At 39.2% G+C, this 18,089-nt stretch overlaps 3 protein-coding genes across 3 annotated transcripts in view; 2 read left to right on the forward strand and 1 right to left on the reverse strand.

Annotated features, from left to right (window-relative positions):
• abcc4 (ATP binding cassette subfamily C member 4 (PEL blood group)) overlaps positions 1 to 959 on the reverse strand; it is a 28,729-nt gene extending 27,770 nt beyond the window's left edge. The window contains exons 1-2 of the mRNA XM_020644946.3: positions 728 to 959; positions 44 to 154 (exon numbers count right to left, since the gene is read on the reverse strand). Of these exons, the coding sequence (XP_020500602.2) occupies positions 44 to 154; positions 728 to 801 (185 nt within the window). The 5' untranslated portion in view covers positions 802 to 959. The remainder of the gene's footprint in view (positions 1 to 43; positions 155 to 727) is intronic.
• A 5,603-nt stretch (positions 960 to 6,562) lies between these two features.
• cldn10a (claudin 10a) lies at positions 6,563 to 10,301 on the forward strand. The gene is made up of 5 exons (XM_020644956.3): positions 6,563 to 7,037; positions 7,730 to 7,891; positions 7,995 to 8,076; positions 8,177 to 8,281; positions 9,634 to 10,301. The coding sequence occupies exons 1-5, from the start codon at positions 6,818 to 6,820 to the stop codon at positions 9,761 to 9,763; spliced, it is 699 nt and encodes a 232-aa protein (XP_020500612.1). The 5' UTR covers positions 6,563 to 6,817; the 3' UTR covers positions 9,764 to 10,301.
• Positions 10,302 to 13,079: 2,778 nt separating this feature from the next.
• LOC109992385 (claudin-10) lies at positions 13,080 to 16,265 on the forward strand. The gene is made up of 5 exons (XM_020644957.3): positions 13,080 to 13,623; positions 13,699 to 13,860; positions 13,986 to 14,067; positions 14,165 to 14,278; positions 15,098 to 16,265. Exons 1-5 carry the CDS (start codon positions 13,392 to 13,394, stop codon positions 15,465 to 15,467), a joined length of 960 nt encoding a protein of 319 aa, XP_020500613.2. The 5' UTR covers positions 13,080 to 13,391; the 3' UTR covers positions 15,468 to 16,265.
• The last annotated feature ends 1,824 nt before the right edge of the window (positions 16,266 to 18,089 follow it).

Consider the following 18,089-nt stretch of genomic DNA (forward strand, 5'->3'; position numbering starts at 1 on the left):
TATGGAAGTTCCCATGCTACGAGACGATTTGTAAGCCCTCTACCTGTGAAGAGCCTGCCCCAGGTTCTTCGAGCGGTCCTCCGTGAGCACTTCATACATGTCAGATTCCTCTAGTCTGCGTTTGTATCCAGTCCTGAACAAAGGGTTGAGCCACCTGAGAGAGACATAATCAGAGGAGTGAGATGATCATCACTTCTACTTCCAATTGTTACAGCAGAGATGAGACCCATAACTTACAATTGCAGCCATGAAAAGTTGTGAGAGGCATTAATGTGAGCAAAAGGTCCCACAAGAGCACACAGTATGGTTTTGTGAGCTTGATATAGATTTGTCACACGTGTCCAACACAAGGAGATGATTCAACAGGAAATGTCATTACATAAAGACGCTTAAGGGGCTGCTCTCTAATCAATTGTAAGGTTGTCAGTTGACGTTTCTTCTTTTTTTTTATCTGTTATTACAATGTCATGTACATTTTCCACGCATATAACAACTACTATAAACGACCCGTGAAAACCTGGATATTCGTAGTAACACTTTCTCTAACACTTCTTGCTCGTTTCCTTTCAGTTTACATGTTCAAAGGTTCATGTCACCGGAGTGTTTAAATGTAAAAATAGCGTTTGAAAAATGAACGAACATACTGTCCACTTGTTCAAATACCCCGCGAACAGCACACTTGGCTTTTCTGAGGGCTCTACCATCCGGGAAGTTTTGTTTCACTTACCAGAAAAATAGCTTGGACAAAAAGCTCGCCGTCGCTGCCGGGTTGGTCCTGGCAGTCTCTCTGACTTCCTCCATGGTTGCCTCTCAACTTTGTCCCCCTTCCGAAAACTGCTCCTCCGCGCTATGTTTCTTCAGGCTTCACACACATGTTACATGGAGGTCGTATGGTCGGAACCCCCAAGGTGTGTTACGTGTTCCGTTAAGCGCAAGAGCTAGCAGCATTGTAAGACATCAAAGAAAGCACCTTGAACGGCCCCGCCCTCGGTGACGCCTGATTGGCTGACAGTGATATTCTCCCAACGCTATTGGCTCTGTACTGTGCTCTGCGTTCACGCGATTGGCTTAGAAATTTGACAACGCAGGCAACTTCACATAAAGTAATTGTAGTCTTATACACTTTGATTTATTTGGGGAAAAGTCTTGAGGAAGGCGTAGGCTGGATTTCCTGTCAGAATGGGGATTACATTTACAGTCATAATTTACAATATCCTCTGAAGATAAAGAAACAATAATAAATGATAAATTACATTTAATAAATAGGATATTGTACGTTAATTACGTTTTTCTAGAGGTTTATTACTGGGATATCTATAAAATATATAAAACAATACTGTCCAACAGAAATGGGAAAATATGTATTTATACAATTAGAAAAGCAGCAAAAGCACAACGAATCAGAATGACACTTGTAAATCTATAGAATACATTTTTGAAACACAATTTACAGCCCAAATGTTCAAATTTGTTGTTCACTTATTGCAACTTTCTTACACTTTTACTTTTGAAAATGATGCAAGTATAAAGCAAACCAGCCAACATATGTTATTATCTTAATAAACTTATTTTGTTTAGCTTTTTTATATTTTCTATGTTTTTTGGGGATTATTTGATAGTAGAAATTACTGGTTTTATTTTTTAAATCATGTTTTTTTTTTTAATGCACAAAAACCAGACACATTTCAAATAATTAACTGTATTAGCAGAAAAAAAAAACTCAAATTCTGGAGCACACTTCCTGTTGTGTGAGGAGTGCGGTGAACTAGTCAGAGTTACTCAGCAAAATTTCCAATGACCCTTAACTGTCTGTCAGTGTCTGTATTTTAGACACACAAACACAAAAACCCACGCGCGCGCGCACACATACACACAGTATGTTGTACAGTCATGTGGCCAGACTGACTTTATCTCTTCCCAGTAGAATGTGTTACTCTTGATAAGAGGAAATGTAGAGAGTGCCATATGCCAAAGTCATATGTGTGACATGACTTTGGCAATTAAGCCATTAGTCAGTATTTTATCACGTCTTCTTCATGGCAAAGGAGCATCATAAAACTTTCCATATCATCTTCCTGATCCCTTCAACAAACAAAGGGAGACACGTGATGCTCTCACACACACACACAGGATTTCCTATAAATAAAGAGAAGTCTGTTGATAACAGACGCCCCCTGACACTGCAGGTGTTTCCTGCACTGAAATAAAAGACCTGGGAGAAAATAAAGAGACCTAAAACACCTTCATTCTCTCCTCCCTGTGCTATATTCCCATCACTCTACTTCTATTTCATTGTTAAAGTAACCTTAACGAAATCCAGTCTCGTGTAGCTAAGGTAAACTCTTATCCCAACACTGATGATATATAAAGCTAATAGACTGGAGAGTCACTGGCCCTAACACCTCAAGCTTTATTTTCCTGTTGTTTAGCTACACCGACTGGGAAAACAGCCAAAGGACAAAAGCCAGCAGGTGATTATTAAAGCATCTGAACTTGTCTCAATAACATTTATTTGCACAGGACCAACAATCCTTTCCCATGCTACCCCAGCTGAGTGATAGCCTCCCAACCCACCCACCCCACCCATTTTACCAGTTTGTTTTTTATCCCTTCAATTTAAGATAGAAATCCTCACTTCAACTACTGAAATTAAAGTTCACAAAATGCAGGTTGTTCCATTATTATGGTTCAGATTACATGAAGAGCTGTAAGTAGCACTGTTTGACAACAGACAGCTCAGCTGAAATGTGTTCATCAGTAATACCTGTGGTTGGGACAAAACAGTGCAAACATATTCAAAGCTAAAACATGACAGAGTAGATTGTATTTTCATGTAAAAACATTAGATAAATAAATACAAGTCAAAGAGGTCAAAAGGTCATAGACTTATTACACAGTAAACCTCCCCCACAAAGTCTATTTGCATAGCTTTCATCGCAACTCATGAAGCAATTTAAGTGCAAGCTAGTAAGTGCACAAGGAGAAATGTTAAGAGAGACGTACCTAATTAGCATAGTGACGAGCTTTGAATGAGGATGACAGCTTAACAGACAACAAGCAGGTGTAACGGTTACCGTGTTAGTTTATCATTTTAGCATGCCAACATAGAAACTTTTATCAGAAACCACAACCAAGGCTGATCAAAGTTTCATTTACTTTGGAGATACTTGTTCACGACTAAAGTCTAGAACATTTTTTACCCAACTTTGGTGCCAGTCCACAAATCTGTCGATCACCACAGCTACAAATAAGGGCGCACCTTGGGGTTAAATGTCTTGCCGAAGGACACATATTATGGACTGGACAAACACAGCGAGCTTTTAGACTTCTCATAGGTTGTCTCGCTAAGTTGTTTCAAAACTGTTCGAAACATCTGAATGTTTTAAGACAGCACATTTGTTTTTTTTAATTATCATTCAGTTATATCAGGGGATGTAATATTGTAATAATAGGATTTAAAACATTATCATGGTTTTCACATTTTCCTAGAATTCTAATAGAGGCTGCGGTGCCAGATAGCCTTGCTGTCACGCACCCCACGTACAAAGGCTGTGTTCCTGTGTAACTACTTATAGTTAGTAGGAAAGTCTGATAGAGGCATATTTATGTTACATGTCATAAGTTATGTGAAATGCTTTGATGCCATTTAAACGAATACATTTTCAAAGTCACTAAGGCTTTATAGATCAAATAATGGGTTTATATTAACTTTGTAAAATATCACAGGCAGTGATTTGGCTCTTTAAGTTCTCAAAATCTTATCAAAAAAGTTAGACTCTATTTGATATCTTTTTTGGCAACTGCTTGAATTCAAATGTGTTATTCAGCCTTAAAAAATGATCTCACTTAACAATTAGATAACCAGAGGGGATAAAAGAAACAACATATTCTGCATTATAAATCTGAGTGATGTTGAGACAAATGGAAAAGGTGAGATAGTCATCTTTTCATTACCATGATCTACAGTACATGGGATGTCATCAACACTGATAACAACCTGTTCCAGTCATTTCCCTTTCATTAGCAGGTGTATAGGATTAGGGTCTCCTTTGAAATTGCTCAGCAACAGCGGCCTTGGAAAGACACCATCGAGGCTTCAACTGCCTAGAGATTTGGGTAATAATGCTCTCTGGATCCTCTCGCTGTCATTTACAGACATTTCAACACCTGGGGTTTCTTTAACCTGCAATGGGAGTCCTAGCTTTTATAACTTGAAGAACTGTCCAAAACTAAAGGGTCAGTAGAGCCAACTAGTGTCAGGAGGTGATTGGGGCTAATCATTTGCTATTGAAACAATCCTTCTTTCTGTACTAACACAAATTAGATTTAATCCATGTTTGAAAAGGTTATCTAATAAAGGCGGGAGAGCCAAACCACTACAGAGTTTTTTAAGAGAAAGTCTAGTTTTTGGCGAGTTTGAAGCGCCTGTTGAGTTCTGATTAGCCTTAAAAACACCTCAGCTGCCTTGTTGGTTAAGTAGTACCAGGCTTGCTTTGTCATTCTGTTGATTACATATGATTACGTTTTCACCAACAGGTAGGTTTCCTTCTTAATTTCAAACTGCCTTTCAGTGACTTTTTAACTTTCTGTCGTACATAATTATGTTTTCTCCGACTCCTCCTGTCCCTCTTTGTCCAGTTCCTCCTCCCCATGTAAAACTCAAAGTTCAATCCGATAATAACTCTGTGATCGGGGCTTGACAGCCCTTTGTGAACCAGGACAGGAAGCTAGTCAATTGCTAATTCCCCCCGCTCAAGGGGGAATTTATAAGTTTGGCCTCCCGGGGTTGTTTCTGTTAATCTCCCTGTTATTGAAAATTACCACAATAAATTAGATCATGTTGTCCAACCATTACAGTCCGGTTATGTCAACTTAAGCAATGAACTGTGTCGCTAAAACAGCACAGAACAGAATATAACAAGAGATACAAATGAGCAGTGATCACAAACTGTAGAGCCAGTGAGGATGTTTGTAATATAAAATAATAAAGAAGGGCGAACACGGGTTTAAAGATGTAAAAAAAACACAAGATATGAGAAGCCAGTATAACATGGATAGCAGAGTATAGCTCTGCTTATTAAAACAGGTATTAATTCCCCAAACACACAAACATCCTCTTTAGTTAATGTTCTCTGCTACTTTTCAGTGTGGTTGTTATATTCTGTTCTGTGCTGGAGCCCTTTGTTGTTTTAACAACACATGATCAGTTCCTTAAGTGTCCACTTAAATGAACCAGAAATCCCTCACACACCAAAATGTTCCTTATCACTGATATCAACATGTTTACAGCCTGGTGCAAAAAAAAAGGGTTTTGGTCTGAATAGCCCGTGTCTTTATCTGCACACACTGTACGGTGAGTGAATTGTTTTATAACTCATCCGTTTATCAGGATAAGAATTTCAAAATTGGGATGTGACTGATCTGCTTGGAGGTCGGCATGTGTCACCACCAAAGTTTGGTCAAGACGGCATTTTTAATATGATGACCGCCATCAATGGGCTTCAACGGTGTGCTGCAGAAACCAGTGGGTGACGTCACTGAAACTGCGTTCATGTTTTATACAGTCTGTGGGGAGAACGCAGCAGGAAAATGTTTAAGAAACTTCACTGAAAGCGAGTGGGAGGGGGTGTTGAGATTTATATACTGCGACTGATGCGTGACCATCGTAATCCCAGTGCACATAATGAAACTACTTATGTGTAGTCAGTTTGCCAGTTTATTCTCCAATCTTTCGTGAATACTATGAATATGTCGAACAACGCGTTTCCTTTTTTTTTAAATAAATATTTTGGGGTTTTCGCCCAGCAGTTTTGACAGCTTGCTGTAACTTACTCTGTCCGACACTTAGCCAGAAACAGTGTTAACACACATTCAAAATTATTATATAGAAGTTATTTATCTTGTTGTTCATGCTCTTGATTTCTTTTGTAGGTCATAGAAGCATCTGTTTAAATTTCTGTCTGTTTCATAACCAGCAAAAAACTCCTCACAGGAGCTTGAAATGTTTTAGCATGCAAACATTAGCTAACTCCATAAAAAGCTGAGGCTGAAGGGAATGCCAATATATTTTAGAACTATGTCTATTTTAATAAAGTTATAGTGTAACAATATAAAACTGTTAAAAGAAACTATTAATAAAGCTAATAAAGCCAAAAGCTAATCTTTTGGGGGTTTTTGAGAATTACACAGGATTATAAATGGAGGCACTGATGCAATATATTAGTAAGGTGAGGACTCTCAGAAAGCTTGCTACATTCCTATTTGGCCACTTGATGGAGCTATAACGCTGCAGTGTAGAACCAATCTCTTATCTCTGTACGGCTTTAATTTATTGCTGCCCATATGGTAGGAAATGCGTAAATATAAATCTAATGTTGTATTGTAAAATGATTATAGGAATTTAACTGAAAATGAACATAAAAAACATAACCATTCATGCATTCAATAATCCACCATGAAAAACTTCCCTATCTCAGTTCCTCATCTTGTCTTCCTTCCCTGTCAAAGACTTTTCAGATCCTTTCAATTAGAGACTTCCTCCTCCTGCAGATCTCCTTGCAGACCCCATGCACACTGTGTGGAGTGATGACTAGTGTGTGCACCCCTGCACCCTCCTGCCACACACAAGCACAAAATATAACCGAGTGTGCTTTGGTGAGGGATATTCAGGTAAAAGTATGGTGCGTGAATGAGCAGGAGAAGAGAAATTCTCTCTGACGCACCAGTCTTGGGCCGACACTCCCACTAATTCTCTGTCACTCGTGAAGGAGAGATCTCGTTTCTGTCCCAGTTTGGACCTCCAAGCCACAGAAAAAAAATGGGCAACATGGCAACAGAGATTGTTGCCTTTATTCTGACTATCTCTGGTTGGATTCTGGTGTCATCCACCCTGCCTACAGACTACTGGAAGGTGTCCTCTGTGGATGGGACAGTCATCACCACAGCTACCTTTTGGTCCAATTTATGGAAAACATGTGTGACTGATTCCACTGGCGTGTCCAACTGCAAGGACTTTCCTTCAATGCTGGCCCTCGATGGTGAGTTCAAATGCTGTAGCAGTTTTCAAATGTGTCTTTTTGGGGTCAAAAGCAGATATACAAATACATATCTGTCTCTGTCAATTTTCTGAGGAACTGCGTTTTAACTTATGACTGGAGCAATGATGCCAAGATGTTGGTCACCTGTTGGTCTTCGATGAATGACCACCATTGTAACAAATACATTTAGAACTCGATACTTTCTTTGCCACAAACGACCACAACAAGTTTAAAGTTAGCAGAGGTGCACAATTGAGTGGTACACAGAGTGTTAACAATTTAACACCAAATTTTCACACATGCACTGCACTCCTTAAATGTCCTTGTCCTATTGTCTGGTCGGGGTGCACGTGTGAATGCAAATGTCTGAATCTGTTCACTCAGACTTTAAGCAGACATGCTCTACCTACTGAGTGTTTTGAGCTGTGAAGGTGCTTTCAAAACAGAAAATCTGCAACTGTGTTGGATGTGTAATAAAGGACCAGAGTGTCATGAAATTGGAAACTGGAAATTGTCTTTAAATGTTGTTAAAATCAGAAAGCAAGAACTAACAAAGCAACAAGTTTTCACATTTAGGCTGTAGCTTTGGTGTTATAAATAACATTGTAAGACATTTGTTTCAATATAGGCCAGAAAGGTTGTGAGCGACTCATGTAAAGCACTGACCTCATCTCTCTACCTCCGTCATGAAGCCTACATCCAGGTGTGCCGAGGTCTCATGATCGCCTCCGTATGTCTGGGTTTCTTTGGTGCCATCTTCGCCTTAGTAGGAATGAAGTGCACAAAAATAGGAGGTGCTGAGACCACCAAGGCCCGTCTGACTGTCCTGTCTGGCATCCACTTCATTCTGAGTGGTAAAACCTACTGTTAAACTGCTTTACATAATGAAATCTTTGAACTTTGGTTAGAGCAAGATTTGCAGTTCTGAAGTGGTAATTGGCTTATTTCTCTCTTTAGGCCTATGCTGCATCTCTGCATGCTCCATATATGCACACAGGATCACAACAGACTTCTTTGACCCTCTCTTTGTTGCTCAGAAGTAGGTTTTTGTTTCAATTGTTATTTGAATATTTGTTTGATTGCAGATTAAAACTCCAATTATATGAAAGGGATACTTGCCATACATATTTTTCCTTCAGGTTCGAACTTGGAGCAGCTCTCTTCATCGGCTGGGCCGGATCTGTGCTGTGTATCCTCGGAGGACTTGTCTTCTGTCTCTCCCTGTCTGAAGGCTTCAGTTTGAGGCAGGTTGCTTGATTTTTCCAGACGCACCGCATGCTGACAATGTGATCCCACATCTGTCATCATCAGCAACAAGGGCTCGGAGTAAATCTGATTTGGACGGACTGTAAACTGCAATGAGTTGATAACCCAATTAAGCAATTTAAATAATGACTTTAACTGCACTGAAGAGGAGGTTAAAGGAGAAAACAGTCAGTAATCTCTCTCAACATCTTGTCTCATAAGTGCTGAACCTACAAGGCAAATTGCACGATGGTTATTTTTATTAAGTATGTGAGGGATTACAGCTGAATGTTTCCTTTGTTGCAGTAGAGTAATAAGGACTATTGCGAAATGAAAGTCACCTTGACTGAGGGCCCCTATAGGGAATTATGTAAAAGGATATAAACTTTCTCTCTTGTTGACATCCTTGGGCAGGATTCTTTCACGGTCAGGTATTGCTCTGCATAGTGTGGTTAATGCAACAAAGCAACAATAATAAAGGATGTAGGATTTATCCATTTATTGGCCGAGCACTTCTCTTTCGTAGCTATACCTTTAATAAAACAGCTCCTTCATGTTGTGTTCTACTAACCTAATATGAAAGTGGGATGGAAGCTTCTGCCATGCTAGGAGACAACAGATTTTGTACAGACATTCATGGTCCCCACCCGAAAAACCAAGATAACCTTTGGTGATCTAATTTAAGCTAGCAGCATCTTAAACTCAAATAACCAACTATCTGCAAAGCGAATGGCCTCAGCTGGCCTCCACGTGTGCTCTTGGAAACTTGCACACGTGTTAGGATACATGATCAGGGAACCATGAATGTAACTTTTATAACACCAAAGTTACAGCACTTCTGCATGGGACCGACAAAAAACCTCAAATCCCACAAATCAGTAGAACAAAGATCAAGTAATTCCTATGATGTTTTAAATAAAAAAATGCACTGAAAAATGATTCGCAAACGTGGGCCTACGGCAATGCTTTGTATATATAATGTAATAATAATGAATTGGAAATAACTTCCTGTGCCTACAGTTAACATGGTAAACATAAACACTCTGGAAATTGAGTATGATATGATTGTAATAATAAGAGTGTTAGCATGCTGACATGAATGTGTCTGAAGACTCTTCCTGTTATATTTGAGGAAGTTATTTACAGATAGAAGATAAGTGGGAGGTGGTGCAAATTATTACATTGTTAGAGCCACTAGTTTGACACAGAAATCCTGTGACTATCCACTTGTTACTCTGAAATATCACCTCTCTTTTTCCTGTCAGGGTTTATTGATATTGGAGCGTTGCCTGAAAGAAATTTATCAGAGTATGTTTTTGCTTTTTAAGGCCCCTTTTTGTTCTTGTTGCAGGGCTGAGTACTCTTACAGAGGGTCTGCATCATTTGTGACGACGCGCAACAAGCACATCAAGACAGCCAACAGCCCTCACAAAGAACCAGGGCAGCCGACGAGGCAGTTTGGAAGGAATGCTTATGTGTAAAAATAAAACAGTTTTTTTTGTGTCAAATGAGTTATTGTGGAATTGATCCTGAATAGTTTGTGGTCACCAGCTAGTGTTTCAAGACCGACAGCACAAACATCTATGAATATCTACCTGAATTTAAAATGTCATTAATGTAAGAGTTTACTCATCGTATTGATTGTAAATGGCCAAATGTGACTTGAATTATGGTGGATTTTCTGGATCATTTGAATCAGTGGCCTGTGTGAGAGAGCTTTTTGTTTCAGGAAATTTGATTTGGCACAAAACTCTGTTCAAACTCTGGGGTCACCTTCATCAAGCTCAATTTTCCTGCCTGTCTAGCAAACACACATTACATCTGTTATATCATTTTGGAGACACAGCACAATCAGCTGTAGAGTTTAAAAAGACATTTTAAAGCATTAACATCAATTAAAAAGTGCAGGAGGTTTCTGCTACAGCTTTTATCATATGAATGAAACAGTTTTGTACATTTTGTGTTTTTATTTTATTTACATGATTTCTGTATTTTTCCATTAAAGGCAACGTCATTGAATGCAGTTTTCTTGACATTTTATGCATTTGCAACATGCCTTTAATATTAGCGTATTTCTTTTAGAAGCTTGGTATTCATAATTTTATTACAATTAATTGTTTCCTGTCGCCTTGAGAGAATATAAGACACATTTATTTGAAAGTTGCATCTGTTTCTATTTATTAAGCAAAGAGATACATCTTCTGACGGCCTGACTCATGTGACCTCTGAGGGTCACAAGGTCAAATCGGACCCCAGATATGGCCCTGCAGAGCTGGAGGCCCAACCGGAGGTTTCCCCTCCTATCAGCCATCCATCTGCACCTCTGAATTATTATCAATAGGCTCCCAAGGCTATGTTACGCAAAACCTCTTGGCCCAGAGGTTTGATACCTGAACCAGCTGGCAGGGAGCTGCTGCCCTGTGCTTCCTGGTGCATTGCATCCGTAAACAAGTGTCAGGTGTCCTGACGTCTGACCAGTGCAATGACATAAGGGGAGTATTGTGTTGTTTAAGGCCTGCATTAAAGAAAGAAATGCTAAAATAGAAAGTGTAAAGCATTAAGGTTCTTTCAGCAATGACTTTCCTTTGACAGAAAAGTTCTGAATATATTACATCTGATACAAATCAAACTTAGTATTTCTCAATCCAGGTTACTTTTGAGTAAAATAAGAAAATACCCCATTTGAAAATATTGGAATTTATTTTTCCCTAAACTGTCCTTGATTTAATTGCTTCATTCAAAGGTTCAGAGGTAGGAATATCCTTTTAAATTTACAGCATGTTTTTTTTTTCGTTTTTTTTATCTCATAAAGCAAAAAATTAAAATCTACACGTTAGATTTCCAACTCGAACCCAATCATGAGGTCAACTGATGTGTTCAGGGGTCATGAGTTGACTAACCTTGTTGTTCATATTTAAAAAATATTCTTAAATGTCTCTTTTCATCATCTCAGCTCAGCGAGGACACAACCTTTAGGCTCAGCTACGGCTGATGGGAATACGTTTAGAAAACCTGCTGTGCTCTTGGAAACTTGCACACGTGTTAGGGTACATGATCAGGGAACCATGAATGTCTGTACAGAATTATGCTTTTCACTATTATGAATGTTTGGAAATGTCACTGTTTCAGTTTAAGCAGTCACTGCCACTGAAAGAACAGTTAGGTGTTATGAGCGCAGTTGGAAGATTCCTCTACGGACCATGAATGTCTGTATATTTAAAATTCTAAAATCTGCATCACAGGCTCATGTTTTTAAAGTCCTAATTTTCAAACACTACTGTTACTTTAAAATAAAATAAGGAATGAACTCTACTTTTAAAAATGTATGTTTGAAGAATCCATATGTTCAGCAGAGTTAACAGGGGCTCAATAAAAAGAAGAAATGGGCGAGTGTTGGTCTAATCTGTGAAGTGTTGCATTACATTACAAGAATTATTTACATTCAACATTTCAAGGTGCCAGGTAAAGAAAACTGTTTTGTGGGGAAACAAGCAACAAAACACCTTTTAAATGGTATATGATGGATAGCAGTCTTCACCATTTCTAATATCATGCCACTAGAGAGCAGTATTTACTGTATGTTAAATTTAATGTTCTACAATCTGAGGAAACTTCATAATAAGACTTGTGTCCTATGACCTTTGTGCTTTTAACAGGCAGCTTGAGGAACATTTTAAATCCATATAGGATTGACTTTTATGTTTTGATGAGAATTCATTAAAACCTTGTTCAGCTCATAAACTCATTTGTTGTTCATTTTTGTCTCTTCTTTTGTTTCATGCTAATCAAAGCTAATTAAATTCAGCCTCACCAAACAAATTAAGACTACCCAGCCAGCGGTCTAACCATTTCAAATATCTCCCCACCACCACCGCCCATAACTTGGTCATAAGCCGAGACATCTGAGAGACAAAGAGCAGCTCTTTCATCCCTGACCCACATTCATCACTGCCCCTTATTCTCATTAGCTCAGAGTTAACTCTCATTAGAACAGCAGAGAGATGTTAGCCTGTTCTTATAAGACCCACCGCACCGTGAGGTCACATGTAATGACTAATAACTGGAAGCTTAAGGCCTGAGGACGATGCTTAGGTTATTTATGTGGGGTTATAACATGAACATGTAAAGGTCATTACTGCAGTAATACCGGCTTAATCTTCAGCAATTAAGTTAAGAAAATAAAGGACAGAATATATACACTTTTATTACATTTTGGTGAGGATAATTTCAACATTGTGACAACTGATGCATATCATCGTTGTTAGCGCTGAAAGTAGCTTTTAAACGAGATTTAAAAAAAAGAGTGATTCTGTTTTCTTGTTTATCATCTATCCAATACTAAATTTGACCCTGATCACACATGTTGCTATGTATATTTTGGGGTTTTTATTTATGATCTTTTATTGATCTAGATTCTTCATGTCTGATCTGATGTTGCTGTTCAGTTTTTGAGCTGCATAATTGAGCAAAATTTAAGTTGCATTAGTTTGACTACGACTACTTAAATTTGGACCATCCTTCTTTCACGCAGACTTTTGTGAGTCCCCTCATTTTTTGTGAGCACAACAGAAAATTGCACGAACGCTCCTATAATTTTGCAAGTGCAGGCATTTTCCCCTTAATTTCAAAATGTAGGATATCTGACATTAAACTGACTTTGCAGTGCTAGTTATTACAGAATTGTATGACTCATGCTATAAACAGATATTATCTGTGACTGCTCTTGAGGGAAAGGTCCAGGTCAGTCCAATGAGGGCGTGATGTTTCTTTGGTAACTGGAGATATTTGCTGAGGTGAGCACTCTCCAGATTCAACCGTGGCTCATGGGAACCTGAGCAACTGTTGTCTCTCACCCTCATGTCCTGTTACACCTTCAAAACAACAGCACACACCTGATTTGTGGATGCTCATCTTTTTCCTTTTTCTGAGAGGAGCAGCTCAACACGAGGACACTTTTAACATTTTAGGAAATTTGGCTGAAGAGTAGAGGCTCAGGATGGAATCTTCTCTATGAGTGAGGGATGAAACAAAGAAGAAAAAAGAATCAGAAATCTGAGCTTAATTGTATCTAACATCTAGATTGGAGATTAACTCACAAGAAGCCTTGAGATGAAGATCCGTGTGGTTCAGATCTGGGGTTTCCTCATGACCGTTTTGGGCTGGATCTTCGTGGCTTGCACCATGGCCATGGAGGGCTGGAAGATCACCTCCATTGGAGGCATGGGCGGCTCCTCCATCCTCACGGTGGCCTGGTTCTGGTCCAGCCTCTGGAGAAGCTGTTTTACAGACTCGACTGCTGTCAGCAACTGTTACGACTTCCCTGTTCTTTGGTCTGTGGACGGTAAGAAGCTAATTCTCCACCTTATTTTACAATCTCAGCTGCTGCTGTAATTATTGTCTTTTTGTGTGACTTCAGGCTCAATCCAGATAGTGCGCGGCCTGCTGATGGGGGCTCTTTCCCTGGGAATGCTTGGATTTGTGCTGAGTTTGTTGGGGATGGAATGCACCTTTATAGGAGGAAAGGATCGGTCAAAGTACAAGAAGATTTACGCTGGTGGATGGTGCCACATTATTGCCGGTAAGGTCTGGTTTTGTACAATGTAAAAGGTCTTCATCCAAAGAATCAAATATGTGATAATCAGTCAATAAACGACTGGCTTTAACTATTGTTATTGTCTTCTCTGTCGCTAAACACAATCTCAGGTGTGCTCTCAATATGTGGGTATGCCGTTTATGCTCAGTACGTCTCAGTAGAATACTTCAACCCTGAATTTGACGGACTGAGGTAAGTTAGAAGATTCATTTGACCTGTTTAAGCTCTTTCTGCAAGAATTACTTCAATAAAGTTCAATCTTTTAAACTCACTTTTCTAACACTAACAGGTACGACCTTGGCACCCCTATCTTCCTTGGCTGGGTCGGCTCAGCCTTTCACATGACCGGTGGTTTCTTCTATGTGTGGTCAGTGTGCACGCCGCTCTGTGGAGGAGAAGTCATGTGAGTGATGTTGTTGCAACAAGTCAGGAGAAGCCTCGCGTCTCCACTTCCTCTATATTTATAGAGGAAGTGGAGAGGCGAGGCTACCATCGCCCTGTGTGCTTCATAGGAAAAACACACGAGGGGAAGTGTTTGAGGCTTTCTTAGTAGAGCAGATGATGCATCTTATACTATACACTAACCCTTAAGACAAAACAGAGGTCTGACATTTGAAAACCTTGCATGATCTAATGAGTAAAGAAAAGTCTGTATGTAAGGGTCGATAAAGAGCTCCAAGAGCAGCGCTGACCTTTGCTGCAGCACTCTTTAGTCATCTAGGCTGCCAAAACATGGCATCAACCAAGTTATACTTAAACTGCAATAGAAAATCAATTATTTATATTAATGGAATGATTGATGGCAAAGCTAAATATATCTGAAAGTGGTCAAATAGTGATGAAGCTGCTAAGAATTTAACCTCATCTCTCCCGTGAAGATGAAGTATCTTTTAGATCTTTGTTTGAATTTATGTTGCTGTTTTGATGACATCAGTCAAGTGTTCACCAGCTGCCAGTACTAAACAACAGACAACGTTTGGAGCTAGCTGGTTAGCATTTAGCATTAAAGGAACAAAAAGAAAAATAGATACTGTAATTGGTGGTGATTAAAAACAGTTTTGACTTACATAACAAACAGAAATCGACTCTTGACCTGTGTTTGCTCTGTCTGTGAATCTGCAAACGCCACCCACGTATCTTATAACAGGAAATGAATTCCTCTATACTTTGATGTCATGTTTTCACGCTGTCATGGTTGACAATATTACATCTGTCTTTCCAGAGTCATCACTGTCCCGCCACAACCCGATCCCGAGCAAAACAAGTCCACAACAGCTCTGTCCACTGTGTCCGGGATCAGCTCAAAGACCAGACTGTCCTCTGTGTCCGAGCTATCGTCCCGGACTGAGGGCTCAGATGTGTCCGACATTTCCTCAAGATCAGAACGCAGTTCAAAATCTGGACTCACGACCAAGTCAGGGCGCTCAACAAAGACACGGGAGACAGCTAGGTCTGTAGGATCTGTGGGGTCAAAGTCAGGGTCAGGGTCAGAGTCTAGACGGTCTTCAAGGAGCAGCGGCAGCAGCAGGACGGTGTCGTCAGGAAGTTCACGGAGTGAGACTACGCCATTTATCAAGAACTCTTATATTTAAATGATTGATTATAAGAAATTTCATGGACTTTGTTTTTTTATTCATTTTATACATATGATGATGAAATCAAATTTGTGTAATGTGTTTTTATTGCTGAAAATGTAATTTTTTGCCTGATGTTTGTTTCCATCATCTTACACTCAAGGTATAAGGGACTCTTCTAATCATCCTATGAGCCTCTGTCTCCTTAGAAAACAAATAAAACTCCAGCAGGCTTCTCCTGTCTGGTTGACAGTAAACAGTCTACTTGGTTTTATTCAGATCAGTTCACATCCACCGGAGCAGCTGCTGGAAGAGGACTGCTCCTTTACAGATTTCTAACACAAAGCCACACTCTCGTGGATTTTATTTTCTTATATACAAGCGACCACTTCCTTTACAGAGTAGGAAGGAATAAGAGACATTTGGCTTTACCAGCTCTGCATCTCCAATCTCGTTAACATCTCAAGTTGATTGGTGAAGGCTCCTCTGTTCAGCAGACTGAGGGCATGTGGAGGAGACATGCTCAGATCCTGGGCCTGCTGCTCTGCACACTGGGCTGGTGCTTTGTGGGCTGCACACTAGCTATGGACCACTGGAGGTGAGCAAATAAGAGAACACAAAAAGAGAGAATGTACCTGATGCACAGACTGTGCTTGTGCTTTAACTAGGACAATGTCAGAGTCTGAAACTTCTATCATTGCAAAGTATAAAACAATGTTGGAATTGAGGGTGAAATTATTTATTTTGGTGGAATAAAAGATAATAAATTATATATTAGAAAAATGTGTCACAATAAAGTCACTTTATGTCATTGGATTTTTCTAACTTTATTATGTTTTACTTAAATATATTACATTGTGTTTTATATTTTTGTGTCATTATTAATACATGGTTTCATCAAATGTCCCTTATTATAAAAAAAAATTCAATAATATTCAATAAAAAAACTTCTGAAAAAAGACTTTTGTCAATTTGAATAAAAACTAGAAGGACAAGTAGTTTGTTGTGAATTTCCTAGTTGACCGTTCATGAGCTTTCCAAAGTTTTGAAAGTATGATGTCATCATTAACAGATGCTATTGAGTGAACTATGTGAAATTAAGTATCCAGTGTTTTTAGAGCTTCACTGAATTTATATATTTGTATTAAAAATAATATTTAGGCCTTAATTCTTAGATTTTTCTGTCTTTTGTGAGCCCCCCAAAAATGTTATCAGTTGCACTTCTAAATAATTGCTCTGCCCCTTTAAAGAGCAGAAGAACTTTTTGCCATACTTACAGTTTATTCTTGTAAATATAACACAAGTCTTCATCATTTCCTGTCACTGGAGGGTGGCTCAGCTGGGTAGTCCTCTGTAGTGGTGACAGCTTTGTACTGGTCTGACCTGTGGAAGGACTGCTATGAAGACTCCACAGCTGTGGTGAACTGTGTAGACTTCTGGAGTTCTGTGGACGGTCAAATGTGGGTACAAAGAGAAATAATTACTGATTGTGTGTACACAGCTTTAGTTAAATCAGGTAAATGTCTTTCTGTTATAAGCATACATCCAGGCAGTTAGGGGGCTCCTGTTGATTGGTCTGTGCCTCGGATTGGTTGGCACAGTCCTCACGTTTTTTGGAATGGAGTAAGGACAGGATGTTAATAATAGCATCTGCTTTCCATCTGGTGGGCTGTGAGTATGACTTGTTTGCATTACCTCCTCTCTGTTGTGGAAGCAGCGTTCAGTACACCTTCATACTGGTTCTTCTTATTTTTTTCCCATGTGTCATGGCTGTGCTGTTTCCCTCATGCAGGCGCATCAGACCTGGCTGGTTATTGTTTATACATAAACACAGTGGTTGGCGCTTTTTTACACGTCAAAGCAGATCCGGCAAAACAGAGGTACCAAGTGTTCTTTAAATAACCCTCATTAATCAGAAAAGATGAGTTCAGCCAAAACAAAAGCCTTTTTTTTTATATTATCTCTGCAGATATGAAATAGGACTGCCCCTGTACCTCGGCCTGGTAGGGAGTTGCCTCATTTTTCTCAGCTACACAGTTCACTGTGCGACTGCACGCAGAGTTATCCAATATAAAAGTTTTTTTTAAACTTTTTTTATTAAAGTTGGGTTGCTTTGTGGGCTTAACTTCCCAGTAAAGTAAAAAATGTTCACTGTTAGAATGCTTTCTCTGCAGCAGACATCCCATGGCTCCGTTCATCTGTGAGAAAGGAAGGGAAAAATAAATGAATATAAACACATCGGTGTGCCAATTACATCACACGACTTAACAAACATCTCTTCCAACAAGATGGCTTATGTTGTGACTGTTTGACACTGGAGACGGATGTAAATGGTCTGACTCACCCGCCAATGTATCATCTACATCAAGTAATTAAATATATTAACAAGGCTGTTCACAATGAATCATTTAGTAGGTCATATTTTATAGTGACACGCTACCTTAGTTAACTATTTAATGACTGTGACATTATATTGATCCCACTGTCTCTCATTGTAGTCAGTGTGTATGGCTACTGTTGTGCAGCATCAAAATGTCATGAATGGTGAAAAAAAAGCCAGAAAAAATCTGCTTGGTATATCAAATAAAAAATTGAAAACAAAGGTTTCCCTCTTGTCATTTTCTTTTTTTTAAACTTTCA

This window comes from Labrus bergylta, chromosome 24, assembly GCF_963930695.1.
Source record: "Labrus bergylta chromosome 24, fLabBer1.1, whole genome shotgun sequence".
Lineage (NCBI taxonomy): Eukaryota > Metazoa > Chordata > Actinopteri > Labriformes > Labridae > Labrus > Labrus bergylta.

Coding starts and splice junctions, on each gene's coding strand:
- cldn10a (XM_020644956.3), top strand. CDS start 6,818: ATGGGCAACATGGCAACAGAGATTGTTGCCTTTATTCTGACTATCTCT. Junction 7,892..7,994: donor CATCCACTTCATTCTGAGTG/GTAAAACCTACT, acceptor TTCTCTCTTTAG/GCCTATGCTGCATCTCTGCA. Junction 8,077..8,176: donor CCTCTCTTTGTTGCTCAGAA/GTAGGTTTTTGT, acceptor TTTTTCCTTCAG/GTTCGAACTTGGAGCAGCTC.
- LOC109992385 (XM_020644957.3), top strand. CDS start 13,392: ATGAAGATCCGTGTGGTTCAGATCTGGGGTTTCCTCATGACCGTTTTG. Junction 13,861..13,985: donor ATGGTGCCACATTATTGCCG/GTAAGGTCTGGT, acceptor ACACAATCTCAG/GTGTGCTCTCAATATGTGGG. Junction 14,068..14,164: donor CCTGAATTTGACGGACTGAG/GTAAGTTAGAAG, acceptor TAACACTAACAG/GTACGACCTTGGCACCCCTA.